The sequence below is a fragment of the Genypterus blacodes genome, unplaced genomic scaffold, assembly GCF_046128005.1.
Source record: "Genypterus blacodes isolate CSIRO-AG114 ecotype Tasmania unplaced genomic scaffold, CSIRO-AGI_Gbla_v1 ptg000044l_1, whole genome shotgun sequence".
In the NCBI taxonomy this organism is placed as follows: domain Eukaryota; kingdom Metazoa; phylum Chordata; class Actinopteri; order Ophidiiformes; family Ophidiidae; genus Genypterus; species Genypterus blacodes.
This window is the reverse complement of record NW_027466857.1, coordinates 8,576,275-8,599,368: the sequence shown is the minus strand read 5'-3', so window position 1 is coordinate 8,599,368 and position 23,094 is coordinate 8,576,275. Positions and strand designations below refer to the sequence as shown.

At 43.9% G+C, this 23,094-nt stretch overlaps 1 protein-coding gene across 1 annotated transcript; it reads right to left on the bottom strand.

Annotated features, from left to right (window-relative positions):
* Positions 1 to 11,873: 11,873 nt before the first annotated feature.
* cenpi (centromere protein I) lies at positions 11,874 to 22,899 on the bottom strand. The gene is made up of 20 exons (XM_076148860.1): positions 22,660 to 22,899; positions 21,378 to 21,515; positions 21,048 to 21,166; positions 20,496 to 20,603; positions 20,099 to 20,147; positions 19,967 to 20,013; positions 19,618 to 19,707; positions 19,388 to 19,519; positions 18,760 to 18,903; positions 17,170 to 17,290; positions 16,862 to 16,956; positions 16,591 to 16,708; positions 16,420 to 16,484; positions 16,174 to 16,283; positions 15,255 to 15,390; positions 15,040 to 15,164; positions 14,621 to 14,669; positions 13,733 to 13,951; positions 13,362 to 13,403; positions 11,874 to 12,906 (listed from the first exon to the last, which is right to left on the bottom strand). Exons 1-20 carry the CDS (start codon positions 22,829 to 22,831, stop codon positions 12,817 to 12,819), a joined length of 2,169 nt encoding a protein of 722 aa, XP_076004975.1. The 5' UTR covers positions 22,832 to 22,899; the 3' UTR covers positions 11,874 to 12,816.
* Positions 22,900 to 23,094: the final 195 nt, after the last annotated feature.

Sequence of the window (23,094 nt, the reverse complement as noted above, 5' to 3'; positions counted from 1 at the left end):
TTGTTCTCCTGTCTTTCCGTTCCTTTCATTTCCTCCAATCTCGCCCTCTATCTTCGCATGAATCTCTCTCTCTCTCTCTCTCTTTTCTTTGAATTCCCTCTCAGGACTGCATTAAAGGGATCGAGCGAAACACAAGCCGCGCCAAATCTCTTGTGTTTTGAGTAAGAGCATGAAAGAGCGCGGGGATAAGGAAGTGCCAGTCTGAATTCCGGAGATAAGTCTTGATGTTTCGTCTGCATCGATGGCAGACGCAATCACAGAGGAGTACGCGGCGAATACGAGGCTGGCATCCGGAATAACGGCAGCCATGACAACTTGAGATAAACAGCCAGGATCTATTGAGGTCACCATCTTCCTACCTCAGCGCCTGCTTCGGTCCGTCATCTAATCATCCGTCTATCCCCGGCAACTGCAGCACTCTGCTGATTAAACAGACGTGATTGATCTGCTCAGTTATCTAAACTTCACTTCTTTTATTTGTCAGACTAATTTGCACGCATGCGGAGATCTAAGGACGAACGACTCTTTTGAAGCATCCACTTCGCTCTCCCGACGTGTGGAACATTAGATGTGAGCATGTCGTTAGGAGGCGTAATTAGGCATCGCGGCGGCTCAGTGGTTGGGGACGTCGCGTCACAGCTGGAAGGACGGTGTAGGGGAGCCAGATGACTTGAGTTTGGGATGTTATCTCTATGGTGATGTTTGTATTATCCCACAGGAGGAATAGATAGATTTTGTAACATTACATTCAGTTTATAGTTCTTAGGGAGCACTATTGTGAAAACAGCTGTGTAAAGGCGTTTGCTGAGGAGGGAGTTGTGTAACGTCTCCATTATGTCTGTCTGTAAACGTGGAAAGCTCATTGATCCGTACACACGTTTGGCACATCGGATAAACTCAAAGTCGCACACGAGTCCTTGTTTAACCCCTAAATTGCTTGTAGATACGAGCGTGACTGTGTGTGGAAGATAACACCGGGACAGACTGATGAACCGTCCGGTTTGTTTCTCTGCCTCATACCTAATGGCTGCCAGGAGACAAACAGGAGCGGGTTAGGAACGGAAACGGGTCGGTATGGAAAATGTACCAGCGTCTCTGCTGATGTGCACTACGGCGGTTTTCGAAACTATACCATAATTGCATTTTATTTAGGGTTCTTTTGCTGAATGTCACCATTATATGGGAATTCTAATGAATGCGGAGACAACTCTCAGAGTTAATTGTATCCATTCAGAGACCTTTCCCTCAAGAAACTGCAGCTCCACGGCATTTCTAAAATTGCACTGGAGCCTCGACAGCATTTTTGTGAGAAATCTTTGAAATTCTCATAATCTACCAAATAGGTTCGTCTCTGTGTATTTCATCAACAGTTTAAGGAATCAAGCTATTTTCCCATTATGAGCCTCATTGTTAAAACGAACACATGTGGCCACCGGAGGCCTGCTCAGTCTGCTGGCAGGGTAATTACCATAGAATGAGTTGTGAGCGGTGAGGCGTTTTTACAACTTGCTCCATATAATCAAAATTGGCAGTTGCTAATAAGTAAATCAGATCGGAACGGTGAAAATCTGTTCCTCTGGATGTGATGCACGTATTTTAAAGATATGCCTCAGTTTGTGGCGGGTCTGTCTTTAGTATTAATAATAGCATGTGTCGCAATGTATATAATTGCATCATCTGCGTGTGTGTGTGTGCGTGTGTGTGTGTGTGTGCTGTGGTCAGCCAGCAGCTCGGTTGAAAATATGCCTCAACGAGAGAAATAAGACGGTATCTGCTGATGACCGAGTGGGCGTCTGAAGTGTTAGGCCCCCATCTTGCTCCAGCCCACTAATTTGCGATGCACAGAGCCGAGCCCTGCCAAATCATTCCGTCCTTATGTCGGGTTATACCGCGCTAAAACACATAAATCAAAGCTATATTAGGGGATAAAAAGGATGCATCTTTTGGGAAAAGCATTTGCAGTAGCAGCGAAGCTTGGCAGTTCACATTCATTGGTTTTAACGTGACTCACCACCTCCTCACTAAGACTGGGCACCAACGGGAGTAGTGACTCTAAAAATAAGAACCGGGCTCCATTAGTATTTTCTCACATTCTATACATTTCGCCCCGATACTGACACAGCACTGTGCTGCGAGCGGCGCCGCAAACTCCCTGGACGTGGAAGAGGAAAGGGAGGGCAGCGGACTGACAGGATGATCTCATTAACATGGCAACAGAAGATTTTAGGTGAGGATTTAATTTGTTAAGAGCAGAGGCGTATAGCAACATCTACTGGCATATGGAAAGGTCATCGTGACTGGAGAGAATCTGAAAGGTCAGAGTGAAATAATCGACCATCTGTATCATTGCAGTGTGGTTGGGATTTATTCCACAGCTCTTGGGGGAGACGCCCAAAGTGAAACTGCCGGCGAAGACTCGCTGACTCAGATCACTGACCTATTGCCCTACAGTAAAAAGCAGGATTTAACATGGAGAGGGGAAGCATTTTTACAGAAAAGTCTTCTACGGCCATGTAACATTTCACCGAGTGCTGGATCGCTCTGCATAGCAATAAGTTTGAACTCTTAACATAGCAGTTTCCATAGGAACTAAATACGGCAGTGTTGTGCTCTCAAGGCGGACTGACGAGATGCTTAAAGTGCTGAAGCATCACTATTAATGCTCAAAACAAAGCAATGAGGCACAGAAAGGATAAAGGTGTTAATTATGAGGGATTGAAACACAGCGATGACGTTTTTTTAGCACACAACCTATTTCTACAGTATGAACATTACAGGAATAAACCCTGATCTGAGACAGAGACACACAAATGTAACTGCTGCATCTGTTGTTATATTGACTCTGGGGTAAATAACATTATCAATACAAGTGATGACTCTTTTGTAGCAATGTGAGGATGCTAAGCCCTTCATCTTCCTCCAGCCTGCGGAGCTTAAAACAGCCCCTTACACACAAAGAGCATATTTCGTCGACATAAAGGCGACCCGTTTCTGTGCTTGCGTCTTGAAGACAGCCCATGTAATGAGATATGTCGCTAATGGAGCGAGCGCCATCCTGAGCAGCACCAAATCAAAGCAAACTAAATTAATTGCCACCTGCCTCTGTGACCTTTTTGCGTTTGATGAATCATAAAGCCAGCGATTGCCATTAGCCTCCTGGATGGGGAAATTCCCGGCTTTGAGAAATGATTTCAGATCTCGGAATCTCGAGCCGCATCGACCCAACACACACACACACACACACAGTAAATACACATGCACACACCCACGCATGCAAAATCTGTACTTTTGTGTCCCCTCAGCTCAAAAAGGGACACAGAGGAACCTTAATGGCTGAGGGAAAGTCAAATTTCCTTTTTATCAGTCAGTAAAAAGATGAATTCCCACGGTGCTCAATTAAGCGTCGGCAGGAAGACCAACATGAAATAATGCTCGGGTCCATTTTCAGAGGAGAGCACATTTCAATGTCGCAGCAGGTTTGCAAGTCTGTCATGCTTTATCTGCAGCTTTTGAATGGGGCATCAAAGAGGAAAATTAAAAACTGAAGGAGAGCAAAAGGATCTCCAGCTCATGTGGAGTGTGTGGGCGAGCTGTCTCACCTTTAGTGTTCGGGCTGCCACGCAGAATTAATGAAAACATCAAAAACTTTAGGGGAAAGCAATTAATTTCAAGGTGAATTAAAATACGTGGTGAGAAAATCAAAAGTGGTTTTCAAGTCATTCATGGTAACGAGCACAATTCTTGTGTCCAAAGCGAGGACAGGGTGCAGAGGGGGGACAGGTGGACGTGTGGACAGGTGGACGTGTGGGTATGCGGACAGGTGCCATCAAGGACAAACGGTGGGCCTGGGCAGGTTTGTCTATGAAGATTTCAATGGGAACAAAACACAAAGCCTGAGCGCGGCAAGTGCTAATTACATTTAAATCTGTTATAATTTGAAGTAATGACATCAGACAGTTAAACACACACACACACACACACACACACACACACACACACACACACACAGTCGGAAAGTCCTAGATAATTCCACTGCAGATTCACTTTGATTAAGGAATTAAACACCAAAATCTAAGTATTCCATTCCAACTGCTGAAGGTCCAACACTTCATTATGAGGACGGTTGACATTGGTGTATGTTCAAACCTGAGCACATAGGTTGACAAACTGGAGACAAAGAATGGAAGCAGATGCAGAAAAGAGGGAAACTTGTCCCGTAACAACGTGACCTTCAGGTGAATGATGAGATCTCTGCAGTCACTGTGCATCTGTGCCAACAAAAGGAGCACAGAGCTGAGCTATAAACTCTGAGTCAACAGCTTGACCGGCGCAATGGAGGGCCCATACATAATGGAGAAACATACACAGGGTTAGTTTGTTGTTTAAAAGGCCAGAGGTTCAGAATTGTGTTTCTTGCACCACCGATGGCCTTTAGTGGAATCCCTTTTGTAATTTTCTCAAATCACTTACAGGTATTCACTTTTGGTTTTGAGATGCTGTCAGACTGAGAGGCACTTTGAGGAGGTAATAAAGTCTAATGTGATATATTGGCGCAGCAAAAGCCAAGGTGAACTTTTCTACGAAGGATGTGAAATGTTTCGTGACATCACACGGGCAGGAGAATGAAAATCAAGAGTATGTGTGTATGTATTCCACTCTGCCATGATTCAGTCCTGTAGATGAAGCTCATTTACTCTACACGTTTCATTATTTCTGCTTTACGAATTCTGGCATCATGCACGATCTTGCTGAGAGCCTTTTAGAGAAAGATAGATGTGCCTGAATAGACCTGATAGAGCTGAAAGGCTTGAGGGCGGGAGGTGAGTTGCGAGCCATTTCCAGTGAGTTCGGTATCTCGTTCATGCAAAGGAGGGGTATCAAATCGGTGTAAGCGTCGCATTATGTCTCAATGATGACATGATCTTAAAAGACTAAAGGCAATTATCCAAATCAGCCAATTCCACTCCTGAATCTAAAAATAAAAGAAAATAAGGGTTGCAGAGTGGATGCAACACAATATTTCAAGGGTGTGTGTGTGTGTGTGTGTGTGTGTGTGTGCCTCCTGCATACTATCAGCAGACTTCTCCATGAATATTAAACCCCTAAGACAAGAGCGTACAATTTCTGCAATTAAACAAGCAGAGTAGCCAAACACACCCCAGACAGCAGACCGCACCGAGCGAGACAAACACAACACGTCCACTTTAATTGACGTACGTTAAGCATGAACGGCCGTGAAGATGAAGTGTGACCAGTGGGCGAGCGGACAGCGTATCACCCTAAACAACCCTGACAAGAGAGCGATCTGTTCACTTGCAGACAAAATTGATTGGACACAGCAACAGGATTGAAGTGCTTAACACAGTTTGGAAAACAGGGTGCACTCTGGGATACAAACCCAGCTGCATCCAAAAGACATTTGTTGGACTCAGCGCAGGAGCCATTTCAGTCCAATTAGAGAGGAAGCTGCTGCTGCTGCATGAGCCTGCTGATGTAATGTTATTGACCAGTGTCTCATACACGCTAAAGATGCTTCCTGGATAGCTGCATACAGACCAGGGTCCATTAAGATGGACATGATGGACATGTGGACAATGATCACACATTAATCATTCCCGCCAGCCTTTTGTACGCAGAATGACAGCACCTGTGGAGTATGGAGAATCGAAAATAATGCAAGAAAAATAGCAAAATGTCTACAGGGTGCATGTTAACCATTCATCCATTCTGTGATATGGCTGGGAAAAGTCCAAAGTGGGTCTTATACATCATTCTTTTCAGTATTTGAAGAATATTTTGTTTCTCATGTTGACAAATGCAGACAAAAAGCAAGCAACACAACCAAGAGGCAGCATCAATACGTCTGAGGATGACAGCAGGATTGAGAAATAACAGTTCCGTCATGGCAGACTCGCTCGGGCAAAAGGCACAACCTCTTTCAGGAGTGGGGGGTAGAGTCTTTTCATTTTGCTTTCAAATCAAAAGAAAAATACAAGCCGTCACACCTACGAGCACACGAGCACAGACGCATGAAAACTTGCATCACAATATGCCGACGATTTCATTCTCTTCTGTCTGTTTCCGTGGGTACAAGCCGTGATTTAAGAAACTGGCTCGAGCACTCCCCTCCCCTCCTCCCCCGCTGTCTCGCCACCTGGGGCCATACTCCGAGCTGGCCCCCCGACCAGCTCCAGGAGCAAGGCCCGCAGCGCCTGGGCAGTAAATAACCTATATAAATGTGTCGCCCGGGAGACAACCTGCAGACGCCAACCCATTTAATGTTAATAGGAAAGCATCGGTTACCAGATTCTAAATAATAGCTCGCAGTCACCACGGCCAAGGATAGGTACCGTGGGTGCAGGAATTTATGGAGTTAGCAAATTGCTTCTCTATCCCTATTCTTCCCCCATTTGTCCGTTTTGCCATCTCTCAGCCCAGGGTGCGGATGATGGAGAGGTGCGGTGAGATGATAGGACTGTTGCAGGCCGCTTGACTGAGCGCAGCTGTCTCGTGGCCACAGAGCCTGAGATGATGATGCTCAGAGGTACACGACAACCATCTGTCCATCTGGGTCTCAGAGGGGATGTCCACTTGACAGCAGGGCTGAGGTATTTTTATTTTATTTTATTTTTATTTTAGCTCGCCGGGGGAGTTACGGTTTGTGACGGGTGGTACTTTTGTCGGAGAGGATGACTGTGACGGGACAAAACAGAACAGACTGTGGTGTGGTTAAAAAGAGGTTACATGTAAGGGGCCACTGCACACTCTCACAATCACACCTATAAAAGGAGACAACCACTGAACTGTCAGTTGCCATTTTCTATCATCTGTTCTCAATATCAACATTTCTTGACGTGTTTAATTAAGGACTTCCTGGGCCAAAGAAATCCACTTCTTCTAGCCACAAAAGGTCGCAGCACAAACTTGCTTTGAGCTTGTAGAATATTGTCACAAACACGGCTTTGTCAATCTGGTCAAAACCCCTTTGCCTCTGAATGCACAACAAACATCAAAGTCAAGCAAGATGAAACGACACTACAAGAGGGAACTCTGACAAAACATAATTAAAGCTTCATGTTTACTATGATGGATTGCCAGGCAGTCTTAGATTCATTCTACGTTTCTCTTGAATGTATAAACAGCCTCATCTGAAGGGAGGGGAAAAAGGCCCAGGTGGCTCCAGGTGCGCTGAACGTATGAACATCTAACAGGGAAAGAAAGTTAGAATGGCAACCTCAACAAATGGCTCAAACTCCAACAGGCACAGGGGCAACTTGTGGCAGCCAACCTGTCAACATGGGGACATGTTTGAGGGTTTTCCCCACATGGCGCCATAGGCTGAGCCAGAGGCAGATTAAGGTACAACAAATCAGTGAAGTCTTCATCCGCCACACTCGGGAGAGAGGTGACATCAATAAGGTCGAAGCTGGGGTCAGCCGTAATCAAATCAAAAGGCCGCTTTAACCAGCGAGACTCCCCAAAGTCTCACTGAGGTTACGTCCCGTGAGCTCAGCACTGCTTTAGGCTGCTTAGTATATACGCTCCTGACTTAACTGATTGTTCTTTAAATTACAAGAGCTAACGTACCAGAACCGAGGAAAACACAAACACAGGAGTTTTTTTTTCCTCTTCTCCACAAGGTAATGTCAACATAGCGTATGTTGGCTTACTAATTCTTAATGCTCCAGTAGATTTAGAAGAAGAAGAAGAAGACCCCAGGGAGACTTAAACACAGAATGACATTTTCAGATCGCTCTCCTGAATTAACAAAGCGGGGAAAGAAAAACTGCCAGAGACGATCTTTAACACGTCGCAGTCGTTACATGAGTTCATAAATAATGCAACCTCAAAATACATGTTCAGGATCAGAGGGAAAGAAAACAAACCCATGAAAGAAAGCGTTTACCGCCTCGAAATGCTGCAAATCAACACGAACACACACTAATAAGAGCAAGGGTGACACTGTGCTCTAAAGGATAAAAGAGGAATATTAATGGTGGATGAAGGTGTATGACAGATTCTATACTCTGATCATGCGGTTGAAGCAGTGTTGAAGATGAATAACATTAAGTCATGACCAGAAGGCATCTAGCTGAAGCAAGGAAGCGACAATGGAGCAACCTCGTAATCCTTTTAGCGTCTCTCACAATTATGGCTCCCAGTGTGGAGCCTTTAGAAACAGCCAGCCGCCCCCCCCTCAAACCTGGCAACCAAGAACAAAACACTCAATCCATTATGACGATAACCTACTGTGTTAAACCATGATTAACCTTTCTATCAAAAGCACAATATGCCTGTTACTCAGAAACCCTTTTTTCATTTTTGCATTTTCAGATGTTTTCGCAGTCGTCCTCAAGATCAAAGGATGTGCTATCCTGTCATTACATCAAACTGGATTCCCAAAGATGGCTGGATGTGCTCTCATTAGGGCTTCTGGATTGGAAGAAAATTTTGTTTTCAGCGTGGCTACTGGAAATTACTGTCCGTGCAATTTTCCTCTCACTATGTCAGACTAACACAGGCTGGTAATGGGGGGGGGGGGGGGGGGGGGGAGAGAGAGGAAGAGCTGCTGCATGTGTAGAATGGCAGCATGAATGTCGTTCCAGTGGAATTGCTCATTGAGGGAGGATGTCACCTCATTCACCCACTGGGATGGGAAGATTATTAACTTCTCTTGACTGAGGTAAACCATTTAGAGCCTCTACACACACACACACACACACACACACACACACAATTTCATCCTAGATTGAAGCATGAGCGCCAAGAGATTTAACATCAAAGATGAAAGAATACAGAAAAAAAGAAGAAAAAGAGCCAAATCAGAGACGGAGACAGGAATGCTTTAGATATGCAGTCACTGCTCAGCTGTACCAGGTCCAGCTGGGGGCTTTTTCTGTTTCATTAACCCTTAAACTCACCATAGGAACCAAACAGCATTTACTCAAGACTGAAACGCGTAAGCTGAACAAATGAATGCACGTCTTGTCATCTTTCAAGCATTAAGCACTTGTATGTACACAACATATGAAGAATCCTCAAATGCATGCTTAGTCATTTAAGAAGAATCAATAATCTTGTATCTGATGCAAACGCACGCGCGCACGCCGCGCGCACACACACACACACACACACACACACACACACACACACACACACACACACACTTAAGACTGGAGGCACTTGCTGTCAAATGTCTGGTAATCATCTATTTCAGACAAATAGCAGGTTCCATTACCTGCCACCATACATTTGGATCACGGATTGCCCCTCTTCAAATAAATGGTGTTAAATACAAATCCCCCCCCCCCCCCCCCCCCCTCTCCTTTGAAGCAGACAGGATTAAGTCTCTTCTTGTTAATTTTGTTCCCAAATAATACCGCACAGTGGCGCGTCCTTGTGTCCTCAAACACTTTGAGGCTTATAACGGGACGCAAACCCATGTAATTGTAACCATAATTACTCGAGACAACCTCGAGTTCAAATCCGGCTCAGCGCCTCAATCTGCCGTCACTCCGACCCGAAGGACCTGGATGAGACAGAAAGCTCCTGAATGCGCCTCTCACTCTCTCTCACTTGCGGGGAAACTTGACTTGATCACGCACACGCAAGCACACGCACGCACTTGTCAACCGCTAATTAGTAAACGTGTTTCTTTCCCACTCTGTCAGCAACATACAGAACACTTAAGAGAATCTTTCCACGGTGCACCTGCCAAACCTTTCTATTTACGCACCTTCTGTTCCGACAGCGCCCGGAGCTCACACAGGCTGGTCACCCTAAAGCTGTTAAAGCAAAGCCCATCCATCAAACTGACGTCGTCTGGGGGTCTTAACTGACCAGAGCCATGAGCACAGTATAGCACACAGGCTCCTCTTCAACATGCACAAGAGGACCAGAGCAGAGAATTAGAACGCAGCCGCTCCTCTGTTCCGTCCTGGATGTTAAGGTTACACATTTTCAGCTGAGAACACTTTAAATCAAAATCAGTCTTACCTTTCTCTCTCTCTCCTGAGGTTAGGATCCGGTTCGGGTATCACTGACACAGTTGAGGTGGAATGTTTTCGCAGAGAGGCAGAAATAAGACACTCATGTGGAGGAGAAAGTGAGGAGAGGAGAAGCAGCAGCAGCAGCAGCAGCAGCAGCAGCAGCGGAGGCGGCGGAGGCGCAATGAAGATTTGAATCCGGGGAGCAGCAGCGCTGGACCGGTGTGTCTGTCTGTCTCACTCTCTCTCCCTGTCTGTCTGTACGCGTGACACCGACAGCGGAGGACAGACTGCTGCTTTTTAAGGAGGGATCTGTTCATTCGCGTCAAACCACCGGGGGATTTAAACTCTGCGACACTTTTCTCACAGAGGAGAAGGTCCGTTTGCAGCACCGGGAGTCGGGGGAACTTCCGCGGCTCGAGTGCGCCATGGGAGCGCCGAGAGTCCGTTTGACGATCCTGGAGGAGGAGGAGGAGGAGGAGGAGGGTGGGAGGAAGGGAGGGAGGGGGTCCTAAAGGAGGAGAGGGAGAGATGACATTTGGTTCAATGTTCAAGTGCATATGCGGAAATCTTGTCATTGTCAGCAAATGAGATGGATGGTTGAGAGAAAAACTTACTTAAATCGATGCATCCGATCTGTCCTGGCTGTGGAACAACACGGATACTGTGTGTGTGTGTGTGTGTGTGTGTGTGTGTGTGTGTGTGTGTGTGTGTGTGTGTGTGTGTGTGTGTGTGTGTGTGTTTAAACAAAAGGTGATGCCAATACTTACCTGCTCTTTTCTTTCACAGGTGAAAGGTAACATGGGAAATTAAACTACAGGTCTACATTTTTGGTGGATCAGAACATTGGCTGCACTGCTTTGAGAGACACACACACACACACACACACAAAAGCAAAGGCAAGTTGGCAAATTCAACATGCCACAGACAGAAGAAAGGTTGTGAGGGTGTTTATTTGAGCAGAAGCAGAGGGAGCCAGGGGCCTATATTTCACATCCAGAAGGTTTAGTCAATTTAAGAAAAATATTCTCCAGATGGTAGAAGATTCCGATACTTATCCACATAAAGGATTCGTGTGAAATTGGTGCAGTTTGATCGAGGTAAAACTCACCGATACCAGGAGGGCATAAGTAACTAAACTCATTATCTCTCTGCCCAGAGGGGTGATGTCATGTTCAAACACAAACATGAGGTTTATTGGCTTCCTCTGTAAGTCTTACACTCGTTTATTTTCTAACAATGTGCGAGATTCATGGGAATAACAGATGGCAAGCTGTGCTAAAACAAACAATCAGGCATATACACAGGGCCATAGCCAGGGCTCAGAATGTACCAAGGTGAGTGGGGGTGGGGGGTGGGTTTAAGGTTATTTACTGCATTAACACCTACAAACACAGCTAATTAGCTTTGCTGTCAACAAATGAAAATAACATTTATGTACAGCCCCCATTATATATTAAACACTCCACACTTGCCTTTGTGTGTATGGCATTTCCCTTGGTCTCTCCCTCCGCCTACCACCCAAACACCTCACTTACTATGTCACACACACCCATATTATTTTGATAACAGGTATTCATCATCTGTGGTGGTTTACATCAGGCTGATGTGTGTCAAGAGGGTAAGGTTCAATGTGAGCCAGACACTGGAGCCATGTTGCAATTTTGACTTTAATTTGGGGTGTTGGCACGGGTGGAAGTTCCTCTTATTAATTTAATGAGTATTTCAGTAAAGCTGGTATTTCAATTAAGCTTGTTTGCTCTACGGAGCCGTCAGCTGCTGCGCCAGTTGTGTTTATTTTGCTGTGTCGCTGCTGCTCGTCGTGTGTTCGCTGGGGTTCTCCCAGCTCTGCCATTGAAGTGATGAAGCCGATATTGCAAACTACATGTACACACACACACACACACACACACACACACACACACACACACACACACACACACACACACACACACACACACACACACACACACACACACACACACACACACACACACACACACACACACACACACACACACACACACACACACACACACACACACACACACACACACACACACACACACACACACACACACACACACACACACACACACACACAAAGGAGATGCTTTCAACCATTGGCGATTTATACAGTTATACAACCAATTTTTATTTTTCACTCTGAAATAATTAGCGAGGTCTGGAGCTCAGTGACTTCATCGCTGGCTGCAGGCGGCCATGCATACATAGAAAGCTTCAAATCTTCAGTGTGGTGTCAGGTTCCAGGTTGGTATGTACAAATACAATGTCACTAAATGAAAGGAATAACTTCAGCTAACCATACGGGGAATTGACCTTAATCCTGTGTTGTATTTGATGTTGTGGTTATTTCTCACTGACCTGTCTGCTTGTTACTTTTCCTTTGTCCAGATAAGTTTACACAACAATGAAGTGTTGCTTTATATGCACTTAAAGGATTCAATTACAGGTTTCATTGCTTGTTTTGCCGTAAACATCTTGTCTCTCTCTGGTTACCATGTACTTCCCTAACTGGAACCGACTCCAAACACTGTTTCCGCCAAGCAGCCGCTCGGGCAACGTTGTGTGTGTGTGAAACTACTGAATGGGTAAAACTAATGTAAAATACAAGATAAACAAGGATACACAACTATGTACATTAAAACACACCCAGGTTACTGGGGAAATAGCTTGCCTGAACAAGAGGAAGGAAAATATGTACAAGTCTTTGAGTGATACTCTCCAATGGGGGGTATCACTGGTGTGTCAACAAACCAACGTCTACCGCTGGTTTGTTGACAGGTTTGTTGTCCTCCAAAGTCAAACTTCAGCTGATGTTTGTGTGGAGAAACTGTTTAAGACCATCAAAACCCTGAGCAGACAGGTACTCTAAGTACCAGCCCCGGAGCTTAGGATCCTGAAAACAAAAAGAAACACAGAAACATTAAAGACATCTTAGAATTCTCCAATTAATCTCTCAAAATAACAACTTGTATACTATGTGTTTATTTCCATTAGTTGAGCACTTGGGCACATTAAGCACTTCACCTCTGCACCTTATCAATTGAGCGACATGGGCTGCATTGTATCTAATCATTGTCACTTGTGCATAGTATCGACTCCCTCTGCGCTGTGTTCCAGTATTGTATTATGTGTTCTTTTGTGTTTGCTTTATGAGTCAGCGTGTGGATTTTGTATTTTGGTGTTTCTATTGTGATTTTTATTGTTTTTAATGGGCTCTCGTTGTAAACAGATTTTCCCCGGGGGACAATAAAATGAACAGAACTGAACTCTACAAAAAGAAATACTTATGAAAGCTAGATGGGTGAAGTCTATTAGATATGAGGAAACTAAAAATGAGACTCCTCGTACCTTTATGAAATTGTGGTCCTTGCACTTCATCTCTGGCCAGCACTAGCAAAGAGAAAACACAAACATGTAACGTCAGCCCACCCTGGTGACTCTCAGAAGAACATTGCTGGATGGTTGGAGTTGGATAGAACCAAAAAAAGGCTCCTTATATTATTAAACATGATGAAAGTTCAAGTCTCATACAGCTCCCATTAATAATAAAATGTCCTTCGGTATTAATGGATCTTCTATGAAAGATACATTAATAGCACACGTGTCGCCTTATCTACCAGTAAGTCTATTAAGCGACCTGAACAGAACAGATGAGCAGCATACCGGTACATCAAAAAACCAGTTGATTGCATTAAAAGGTACGACGAAGCACGGCCTACCTGGTGGTGAAAGTCGACAGCGTAGCACATAAAGGCGGGGTGGTGGATGAGGTCGTAGCTGGCCTGGTACTGTGGCACTCGGCTCTTGATAAGCAGCTCCTCTCCCAGCTGTAAAGCCATGCCGGGCTGAAACATTTTGGAGTTCCACAGGCAGTTGACCATGGTGGCCAAATAGTGGTTGAATTCGCGGAACGTCTGTCGGCTGATGTTAAAGGCCTGCTGGAAATTGGAGAGAGGGACTTTCAAAGAACCGCTCTGCATGTCAGAATCTCTTCAGCATTTCCCCTCTAATGCGCTGATTAATTTGCATGTCATTTAGCGAGCCCGTTTTTCTTGACAAGAAGCACCACTGGCTTTTTTCAGTCGAACTTATTGGCTGCTCGACATCTACTTGTTAATTTGTGTCACACAGCTGCTGTTGTATGAAAATGAGCAAGTTTTTTCAAGCCCTCTTTGTGAGAGGGGGGCCCTTGCAGTATATCAGCTGCAGACAGATGATTGTGGATTCCTTAAGGGCAGCACTAGGTGATGCCAACATCTCTGAAAAACCACACGCGCATCAAATCTAACAACGTACAGAACACAAAATAATTCAATTCAATTCTCTAAATAAATCCTTCAAGTGTCAATCAATTTGCAGGAAATGCATTGAAAAATGTATTTTTTTTGGCGTCTATTCATGGAAAACATAACTGCACAGCTCGCCTCTTCGTCATAATATAAGAATGACAACAATTTTCACCCAATTATACTTGTAAGTACTAAAATATGGACTGTATGTACTGACAGGAATGTAAATGTTGTGTCACTATAGCTAAGAATAACAAGCAGACAGCTCAATTCATCTTCCTCACACACGCATAGAGAGAAAAGAATGCTTCTCCTTACCTCCGCTACCTTTTCTTGACTCCTGGCCGATAACAAATTCACCTTATACCTGTTCAAAAAAAATAAAAACAGTGACCTCTGTGACCCTTAATTGTTGGAAAACCTGTTATCAACATCGTCATCATTTGATTCCATTTTTCTCTTGCCGTGGCCATTAGATGCTTAGCTTAGATGAACATTTCCTACTTCTAGCCAGTTATGTGACACTGTATATTTAGTTGCAGCCTGGAAGTACAAATTATGCCTGAAAATAACATTTCAAAAGGATAGGAGAGCTTAAGTGTATTGACACCCATTACCATAACTCAAATGTTCACATTGGACCTAGAGTAAGCCATTTCTGATTCCAGTCCCTTACATATTACATACAGCATGTTTGTCCTGGTGTGTGCCTGAGTCTTAAGATGAAGTGTCCTCACCTGTTCATAATGTGGGCCAGTCTGTCCACACTGACGGGGTCGGTGGCAAACAGGGCTGCGTAAAACACACCAACCGGGGGCATGACCACTAGGGGGAGACCATACTTCAGAAACATGTCACACACCTGCAAGAGAAGAGAAGCGAGCCGCTTACACCTGAAGCGCATCATCGTCATCGTAACCGCTCTGCTAGTAATCGTTGGTGTTGTTGTTACCGTCTCATAGAAGTCCAGGATGAAGCTGAGGAGCAGAGTGCGACAGCCCTCGAGCTGGAGGCCCACAGTGGCCAGGCGACCCACAAAATGTACCAGCTCCATCAGGGAGTCCTTGAACCCAGACAGAGTCATGTTTCTGGGACAGATGACATAGCAGAGAGTCAGATACACGCCCTTAAAAGCACGCCGAGCACTCGCTGGATGAAAACTGAGACACAAGTCGGATAATTTGCATTTGGAGCGTAATCATTCCATCAGTGAGTCGGATCTTTAATACGACAGAGCGTAAATTTCCAAATCAGACTGCAGATCACAGGCACAGACCCATGTTAGGAAAAGTGTTCGCAAACACTCTGCAATCAGTGATTTCTACATTTCACTTGCGAGTCTTCCTCCCACTAAAATACCAGAGGTGAATTTGGAAATGGCAGTGAATAAAAATGGATTTTGCAATGTTTAGGGTCGTTTATTGTGCGATTGCACTTGTTAAAACACAATCATTTGATATGATAGCTGTATTGTGCGTTTACATAAATACAATGATTGATTGCACCATTTGATATGTATTAGTTGTTTTGGAAGCTGGTGAATGATGGCAGCATAATTCAGTACTGCTAACAAAATACAAAATTACGGCTATTATGCAAGTGTGTACACCAGAGTGAAGTGTGGGTGGGTTGAGACAAAGCTAGACGGGAGCGAAAGCGGCAATAGTTTGACATAACTCAATGTAACTGGGACACAAGAGACCATTTTGTTCCAATTCAAACATAACTGAGCATGAGTTCAGGCTGGATATGAATAGTGTACAAGGCTGTCTGGCACCGGGGTGAGTTGAGTGGAAAGACGACAAATCATACAGATCCACAACCTTTATACCTACGTTGAGATTCAGATCTATAAATTGTGTGAGACTCACATAGTGGTGTGGCTGTTGATGCTAATGTCCAAGCCGTCGTCCAGAGCATACACGGAGTGCCAGGTCAGCCACTTCAACAGCATGTTGTTCAGACACTCTATCAAGCCACACTGGAGAGGATGCACACACACACACACACACACACAGGGATTGAGCATAATGAGCACTTGATAACCATTTCTAACTATTCAAACTCAGTAGCTACAGAATCTTGCTCTACATGGTGACTCAGAGAAGAAAGCCTACCTTGAAGAACAACGTGGATGTGAAGAACAACTGCATGAGTGGCTCAAACAGAACTCGCCCAATGTCTGTATGGAGATGGAGACAAGATTCGCGTCGATTTAGCGTCACATTTAACCAACCGGAGCACTTTGCTGGGAGAGCGTGACAGCAGAAAAGGAAAAGAATACTCACAGGAACTGGGGACAACAGGGATGTTGCTCAGGAGGCCCAGGATCTGCGGGCGGTGGAGGGAGCCATCCCAGATATTGAGAAATTTGTAGAGAAAGCCCTCTGAACTTGAAAACCCCTCCTGGGTAAACAAACCAGACAAGTGGAAGAGCCTTCGTGAAATCAATGTGGTTATACTTACTGACAAACAGTGAATGTCAGCAGAGCGTGCGGTTGCAAGATAATAGTGTCACAAAGAGCGGTCGGCGCCAGGGCCTTGAGCGGTGAGGCTGACCTGCAGAAAGTGCTGTGTGGACAGCAGCCGGTCCAGAAACAGCAGAGCCTCCTCGGAATTCTGCGAGCCTCCACCGTCACTGCAGAACAAGAATTCTTCACGAAAACAACACAAAGAAAGATATTAAGTGAGTGAAGAAGTCAAGGGAATGAAATTGAAAAAGCTCACTGTCTCTTGCCCACAGTGAGGTCGCGCCGGTTTCTTTTGAACCTTATTCTGAGAGAATCACTTTGATGTGCTGCCTATGCGACATGTTTGGGTTTATCTCAAGGTCAACGCTTTCCCTGGGATGAATCTTTCCCTCGTACCTTCGTATAGAGCGTGGCCCAGCCAATAGTTGAGGCGCAGGAGGGCCGACTCATCCTGAACACAGTCCAGGTACTGCAGTGCCAAACTGGAGCCCAGCAGAGAGCCCATCTGAGCTGGCAGCTGATATAAGTAAAGAGAAAAACATTTTTTTTTTTTAGAGAAATGTATTACAAAATCATAGTGGAGAGGACAATACCATCGGATATTCACAAAGCAGAGAAGTAAAGAGAAGCAATCTACTGCCCACTCACAAAGGCTTACATTGATTCCATTACTTACACACACACACGCACGCACACGCACGCACGCACGCACGCACGCACGCACGCACACGCAAAGCTGGATTGTGCGACAGTTTTAAAATGGGAGATTAGTTCACCTGCTGAAGAAGAAGAATCCCCTGATATTTATGTCCTTGTTTTCATTGAGTGGGCAATTAATCCACCACTAGCTTATTCTTCACAATCCAATAATCGCCATAATGCCAGCTCTGGGACTTTGCTTCCATCACACAACACAAGACTGTCTGGTACTTTACAGTCAGTGTGTATGTAACATCTGCCTCCTCGTATGTGGACTTAATCAAGTATATTAAATTAATGAGAAAGAGGTGAAGACGGATTGTGAGCAGACAAAGCTCGGTCCTCCATTAATCAGGGACCAACTGTTTCATTCATCTGAGATAAAAAGCCCTCTGCTTTTGACAACAGGGAGTGCAGCCGAGGACAGAGATAATCAATGTTGTGTCAATGCCGGGTACTGATTAGCTGTCTGTCTGACTGACTGGAGTCATCCGTCTGTCCTGGGACACAGTAAAGTACAGCTTCTTGGCTATAAAGCAGCTGATGGTATTGCCATCCGTATGCCTTGCTGCTTTTGTTGGCTTTGTGGGCAGTGAAAGAGGAAAATTTATGTAGCATGAAGCATAAAAGCCCATAAGCCTTTTAACATGATTTATGTTCATTTATCAGGTCAATGGATCTGCAGGGCAAATACACATTTATGGGGAGGTCTTCTTATATCACTATTTGTTTTGTAACTTTTTCCATTACTCAGATACGTCTCATCTCTGTGCGCTGGCTAATAATTCATTACTCGTAAGATGAAACAAAACAATCATGAAATCTTTAAAAGATGCAATAGTCTGTTTAAAAAAAACAAATGATAAGGACGGTTCTCGTGCTGCTGGTTTATGTTTAATTCTGATAAACAAATTTCAGCCCTTAGGCAACATCAGCCGGGGTTTCTGTAAGGCAAAATTGTCAGCAGCCTGGTACAAAACACAGGCCAGACTGTAACAGTGATAGAGCGCCACCCTGTGGTGAAGAGGAGATAGCAACCTTTAAATGAGACCTATTCTGATAACACATAGAAGCTGATCATCATATTTGTTTATTTAAATGCTCATATTCCATCCCCTCCCAATCCAGGTGTCTTGGAGCTAACAGCTGTCCCATAGCTCCGGAGCGGGAAGTAGCGAAAGAGCAAATAATGGATAGCACAGATGAAAAGGGACGTGGTTGCCTTCAAGAGTGAAATAGTAGTCGCATGATGGTCAACATACACAGATTCATCATAGAAGAGATTACCTCTATACGATGGATGTTTTCCAGCAGCTGAGCTGCCGAGTGGAGCTGCACCAGGGGGACCATCTTTCTGCTGGTGGATGTCTCAGTCTGAGCCTGTGTCTGAAGAGCAGGATTCAATTGTGGCAGTACCAGATGGTAATGCTTCTAAGAAAGCACAATAAAACAGGAAAGTGAGCATATGGGCGATTTCCCGGAATCAATAAAGGGCCAACATTTAGCACAAACACAGCACTGAGAGCAACAGTCACAGTCTTTCTCCCTGAGAAAACTTAACTCTTGTCTGAAACTAGTCTACAGCTGAATACTTGAGTGACAGAGGATAGATGGAATGCCGGGAAGAAGACAAGCAGCAATTGTTACATAAATGGTTACAAAAAACTGTGCAGTAAAGAAGCAGCTTGAGCAGCTCAGGAGAGTTTGCAGTGACTGTGACAGCGTAAATAGACCTCCTTATTACACAGGGATATTACAGTGGATCTGTATTACAGTATGCCCTTAGTGTCACAAGTGATCACAGCAGTGCAACTTCAGCCTGCCTGAACCGGCTATCTAGGCTGTGGGGGAAAAACATTCAAATCTATCTCAAATGAATCAGATTAAATTGCAAAAACAGAAGCGCTTTGCATACCCTCTTCCTGGTGCCGGCCTTATCTTTCATCAGGGAGGTCACGCTACTGCTGGAGGCAACCTGGGAGCCGTTCCTCTTCAGGACCGCAATCAACGCTGATTTCCAGGGGGAATTGTGGTTCCTAAATGCGGTCTGTATGACAAGAAAATACATAAATGTACTTGCTCTGGAAATGATGGTCGTAAGGTATAACAGCAGAATGACATTGACCTAACAGAACGTTTACAAACCCTCATTCTGGACGGAATGGAGAGTGTCACCAATTCAGGGCAAAACACTTTGTACAGTGACAGCAGGTGCAGGAGGAATGGCTGCCTTCCCTGAGGAGAGAATATCAATGTATTGAATAATACATCTGGGCAAAAACAACCTGGCTTTTTGCTATATACCACTACTTATTTGGACAATCTAAAGTAAACCAGGATAGACAGTTTATGGGAAAACAGCTGCAGAAAACATTAACAATTCTTCAATTTATCAATAAATAGATTGATTTTATTGATCCCATGAGAGAAACTGTCGGAATAGATTTCCATACGGACAATTTCAAAATCGCATTAGAAAAACCAAGCCGTTTACCAGTTTAGACTGTAGATCCAGAAGCTTCCGGACTCTGAAGACTCGCACTGCAATCAGGCAAAAAATAAATGAGGCAATCATTTGGAAAGGTCGATAAACATGTGTGCCATATTTCAGGCGTGATTGACTTACCACTTTCCTTTCTTGTCAAGAGGTACAGCAGATGGCAGATGAAGGGACACTGAAAAAAAGAAAAAATGCAGCAAGATCAGTTTCATTTGCATCTTTAGGGTTAATGGAGTGATTTCATATCATGGTGCTGCAGTGAAGTCATGTCACTGTGTCAGTAAACAACCAATAAGACTTGTGAATATATAACAAGTTTACTGTATATTAAGTCAGTCTGGATTCAGGAATTAAATCATTACTGACACCGTACAAGAAAGGGCAATTTTAATTCAATTGTGATTAAAATCTGGTATTTAAATGAGCAAAAAAACAACAAACCTTAAATGTGTCAATCAAAAAAGAGCTAGAAATGGGATTAAAGGGCTTATTAACAATGATGGCTTGTCACAACAGCACATACCAGATTTTCATCCGTCACAAAGCTGAAGATGAAGCCGTAAACAGCTCGGAGTTGGTCCTTTGTGTCAATCATGTCAAACATGGTCAGCACCCACTTTATGAAAAGAATCTGAAAAATAGGTGTGCGTTAATTATTGTTACAAGCTGAACTCAGAGTCAGACAAATCAACACTCACTCATCTCAACACTGTTATAGCCGTTACTATTTTGCTATTTGAATAATTACATTTGTGAAAAGAAAGCATTTGACATAAGATAATTACTTAATAACCTAGGTCAACTTCAAATGTTTTCAATTTATTAAAAAGAAAGATAATGAGCAGTTAAATACTGATTGTGTTTCAGTGAAAATCTAGATCATTTGCATAAACGAGTCGCTGGCCTCTTCTGGTCACTGAGCCGTCACCAGAGTCTTCCTCCTAATAATTAGCGGTCTGCTACTCTCAACCCTGGAGCGTTCACACTTTGTTATTTCGGTTGATCATTTAAAAATTCCATTGAAATGAAACACTAAAACTAGCAGTTCGGCCACAATCAGTGATTTTGTCCTTACTTGTGTGGTGATGGGGATTTTTCCTACACCCAGCCAAATTATTGCTCGAACAACAGCTTCTTGTGGCACCACAGAGGCAGGGATCAAACACTTCAGCACACGAGCACAGGGACTGGTACCTACACAAGGAGAGCCAAGCAAACTATAAATTACTTATTACAAGCAAACAATTGAGATTGCAAAAAGAATCTCAAACAATGGTTACTTGACATACAGCATGTTCCAAACACATGGTCAGACAATGCCTGTCCCTGTGTTAGAAATAGTCTGACCTGTGCCCCATGAGACAAAATGAATTATAAATCAAGCACTGCTACCAGACTATCTTACCCATACGGAGGCTCATGGCAAACTCCAACATAACAGAGATGGCCTCAGGAGGCAGTCCTCTGCTGTAGGCAACTTTCTCCACCTGTACCAGGTTCCCCTCCAACTCATCGTTTCCCATCACAGGAGTGCCTGCATCGACTAGAGGAGAAAGATACGATATCACATCACGGTGTGTGTGTGTGTGTGTGTGTGTGTGTGTGTGTGTGTGTGTGTGTGTGTGTGTGTATGTGTGTGTGCAAGAAAAGTTTCCTTAAAATGGACAGCGATAATCATGCATATAACATTAATTAAAAAAAACAATTACTTACTTAAAAAAAACAATTACTTTAAAAAAACAATTACTTACTAACAATTACTAAACCAAATATAACCAGAATCTCTCGAAACTAAACTAAAATCGTATCTTATCATACTATTATGTAATGATGTTGTTATGTAGAGACAGTACCGGGGGCAGCAGTATGTAGACAGTGAGTATGACATAGTATAAAGTCATAGCCTATGTGTCCTCTAAAAACTATGGGTTGTTTTGTTGAAAGGTCAAATATTTCCGAGATACCGTCATGTAGTGAGACTACATGCAAGACACGTTTCATCTGCACATTCCATATGTAGCAGTTTTTAGTAAGGACGACAACATACCTTTTATGTAGGAAACAAAAGATCTTATTCAAATCTGGACTCAAAACATACAGTTTGCTCTGTTGGGTACTTCGTTGGGGCTTAACACGCCCCCCATAGAGTGGGAAAATAGTAGTCGATTTTAGGTTTTACTTAGATTTAGATTAGTTTAGTTGGGAGCTGTTTTCCAGTTAGTTTAATGATGAGGTCACAGTCCTCTTACTACTGATCATTCTTTACATTAATAACAGAGACAAATACGGACCTTTCCCTGTTACATGTATGTCTCGGGGTTACTGTGTGGTCAGATACACGTTCAAATAAAAATGCCACATTAAAAAAAACTCCCCGGGACAACTGAACCAGAACAACATAAAAGTGTCCGCTGATTTAATCACAAATTGTCTGTTTAGATGTTGTGCTTTCTGCAGTGATGAGCGATTGTAGCTACTGACGCGATGCTATATCAACGGAGAGGCACAATTGTGTTGGGGCTCTATTTAAAAAACATTGCTAAAGAAAGAGCGGACAACTCAGTAACTTTATAGTAACACTGGGAACATTCAATTTAACTAAATGCTCCCTGGCCATGTTGCTGTTAGTGAAAATACTGGAGCAGTTGCTAATGTTAGTTAGCTCATTAGCTACGGTTACTTCGTACCTTCTGAGAAGTACTTCAACGCCGAAACCAACGGGTCCTCCGCCTCATTCTTCCTCCTTTCTCTCTCCGCAAGTCTCAAACTTCTGTTGACGCTACGATTGGAAACAGATTGGTCGCTTGAATGCGACGAATCCGAATCCGGTGGTCCCGACAAGTCCAAATTCGCTGCCATTACTACATTGCTACTTCCCAATAAAGAATCTGTTGTCCTCCATCTTCCGTCATTCAAACCAAACTCAAATCTTCCGCGCGACCGTTTGAACCGCGCGTGCGCAGTGTGACCCACCTCGCCCCGTGGGTTTCTGGGAGTTTCCCGTCTAACTGTCTGTCGCAAAACGTCGTCGCCGCTTTGTTTTTGTTTCGTCATTCATTAATTTAAATCGAATAAAATATCAACATACACAAATAAAAAGTTCTACTCGAAGATTTGCTTCA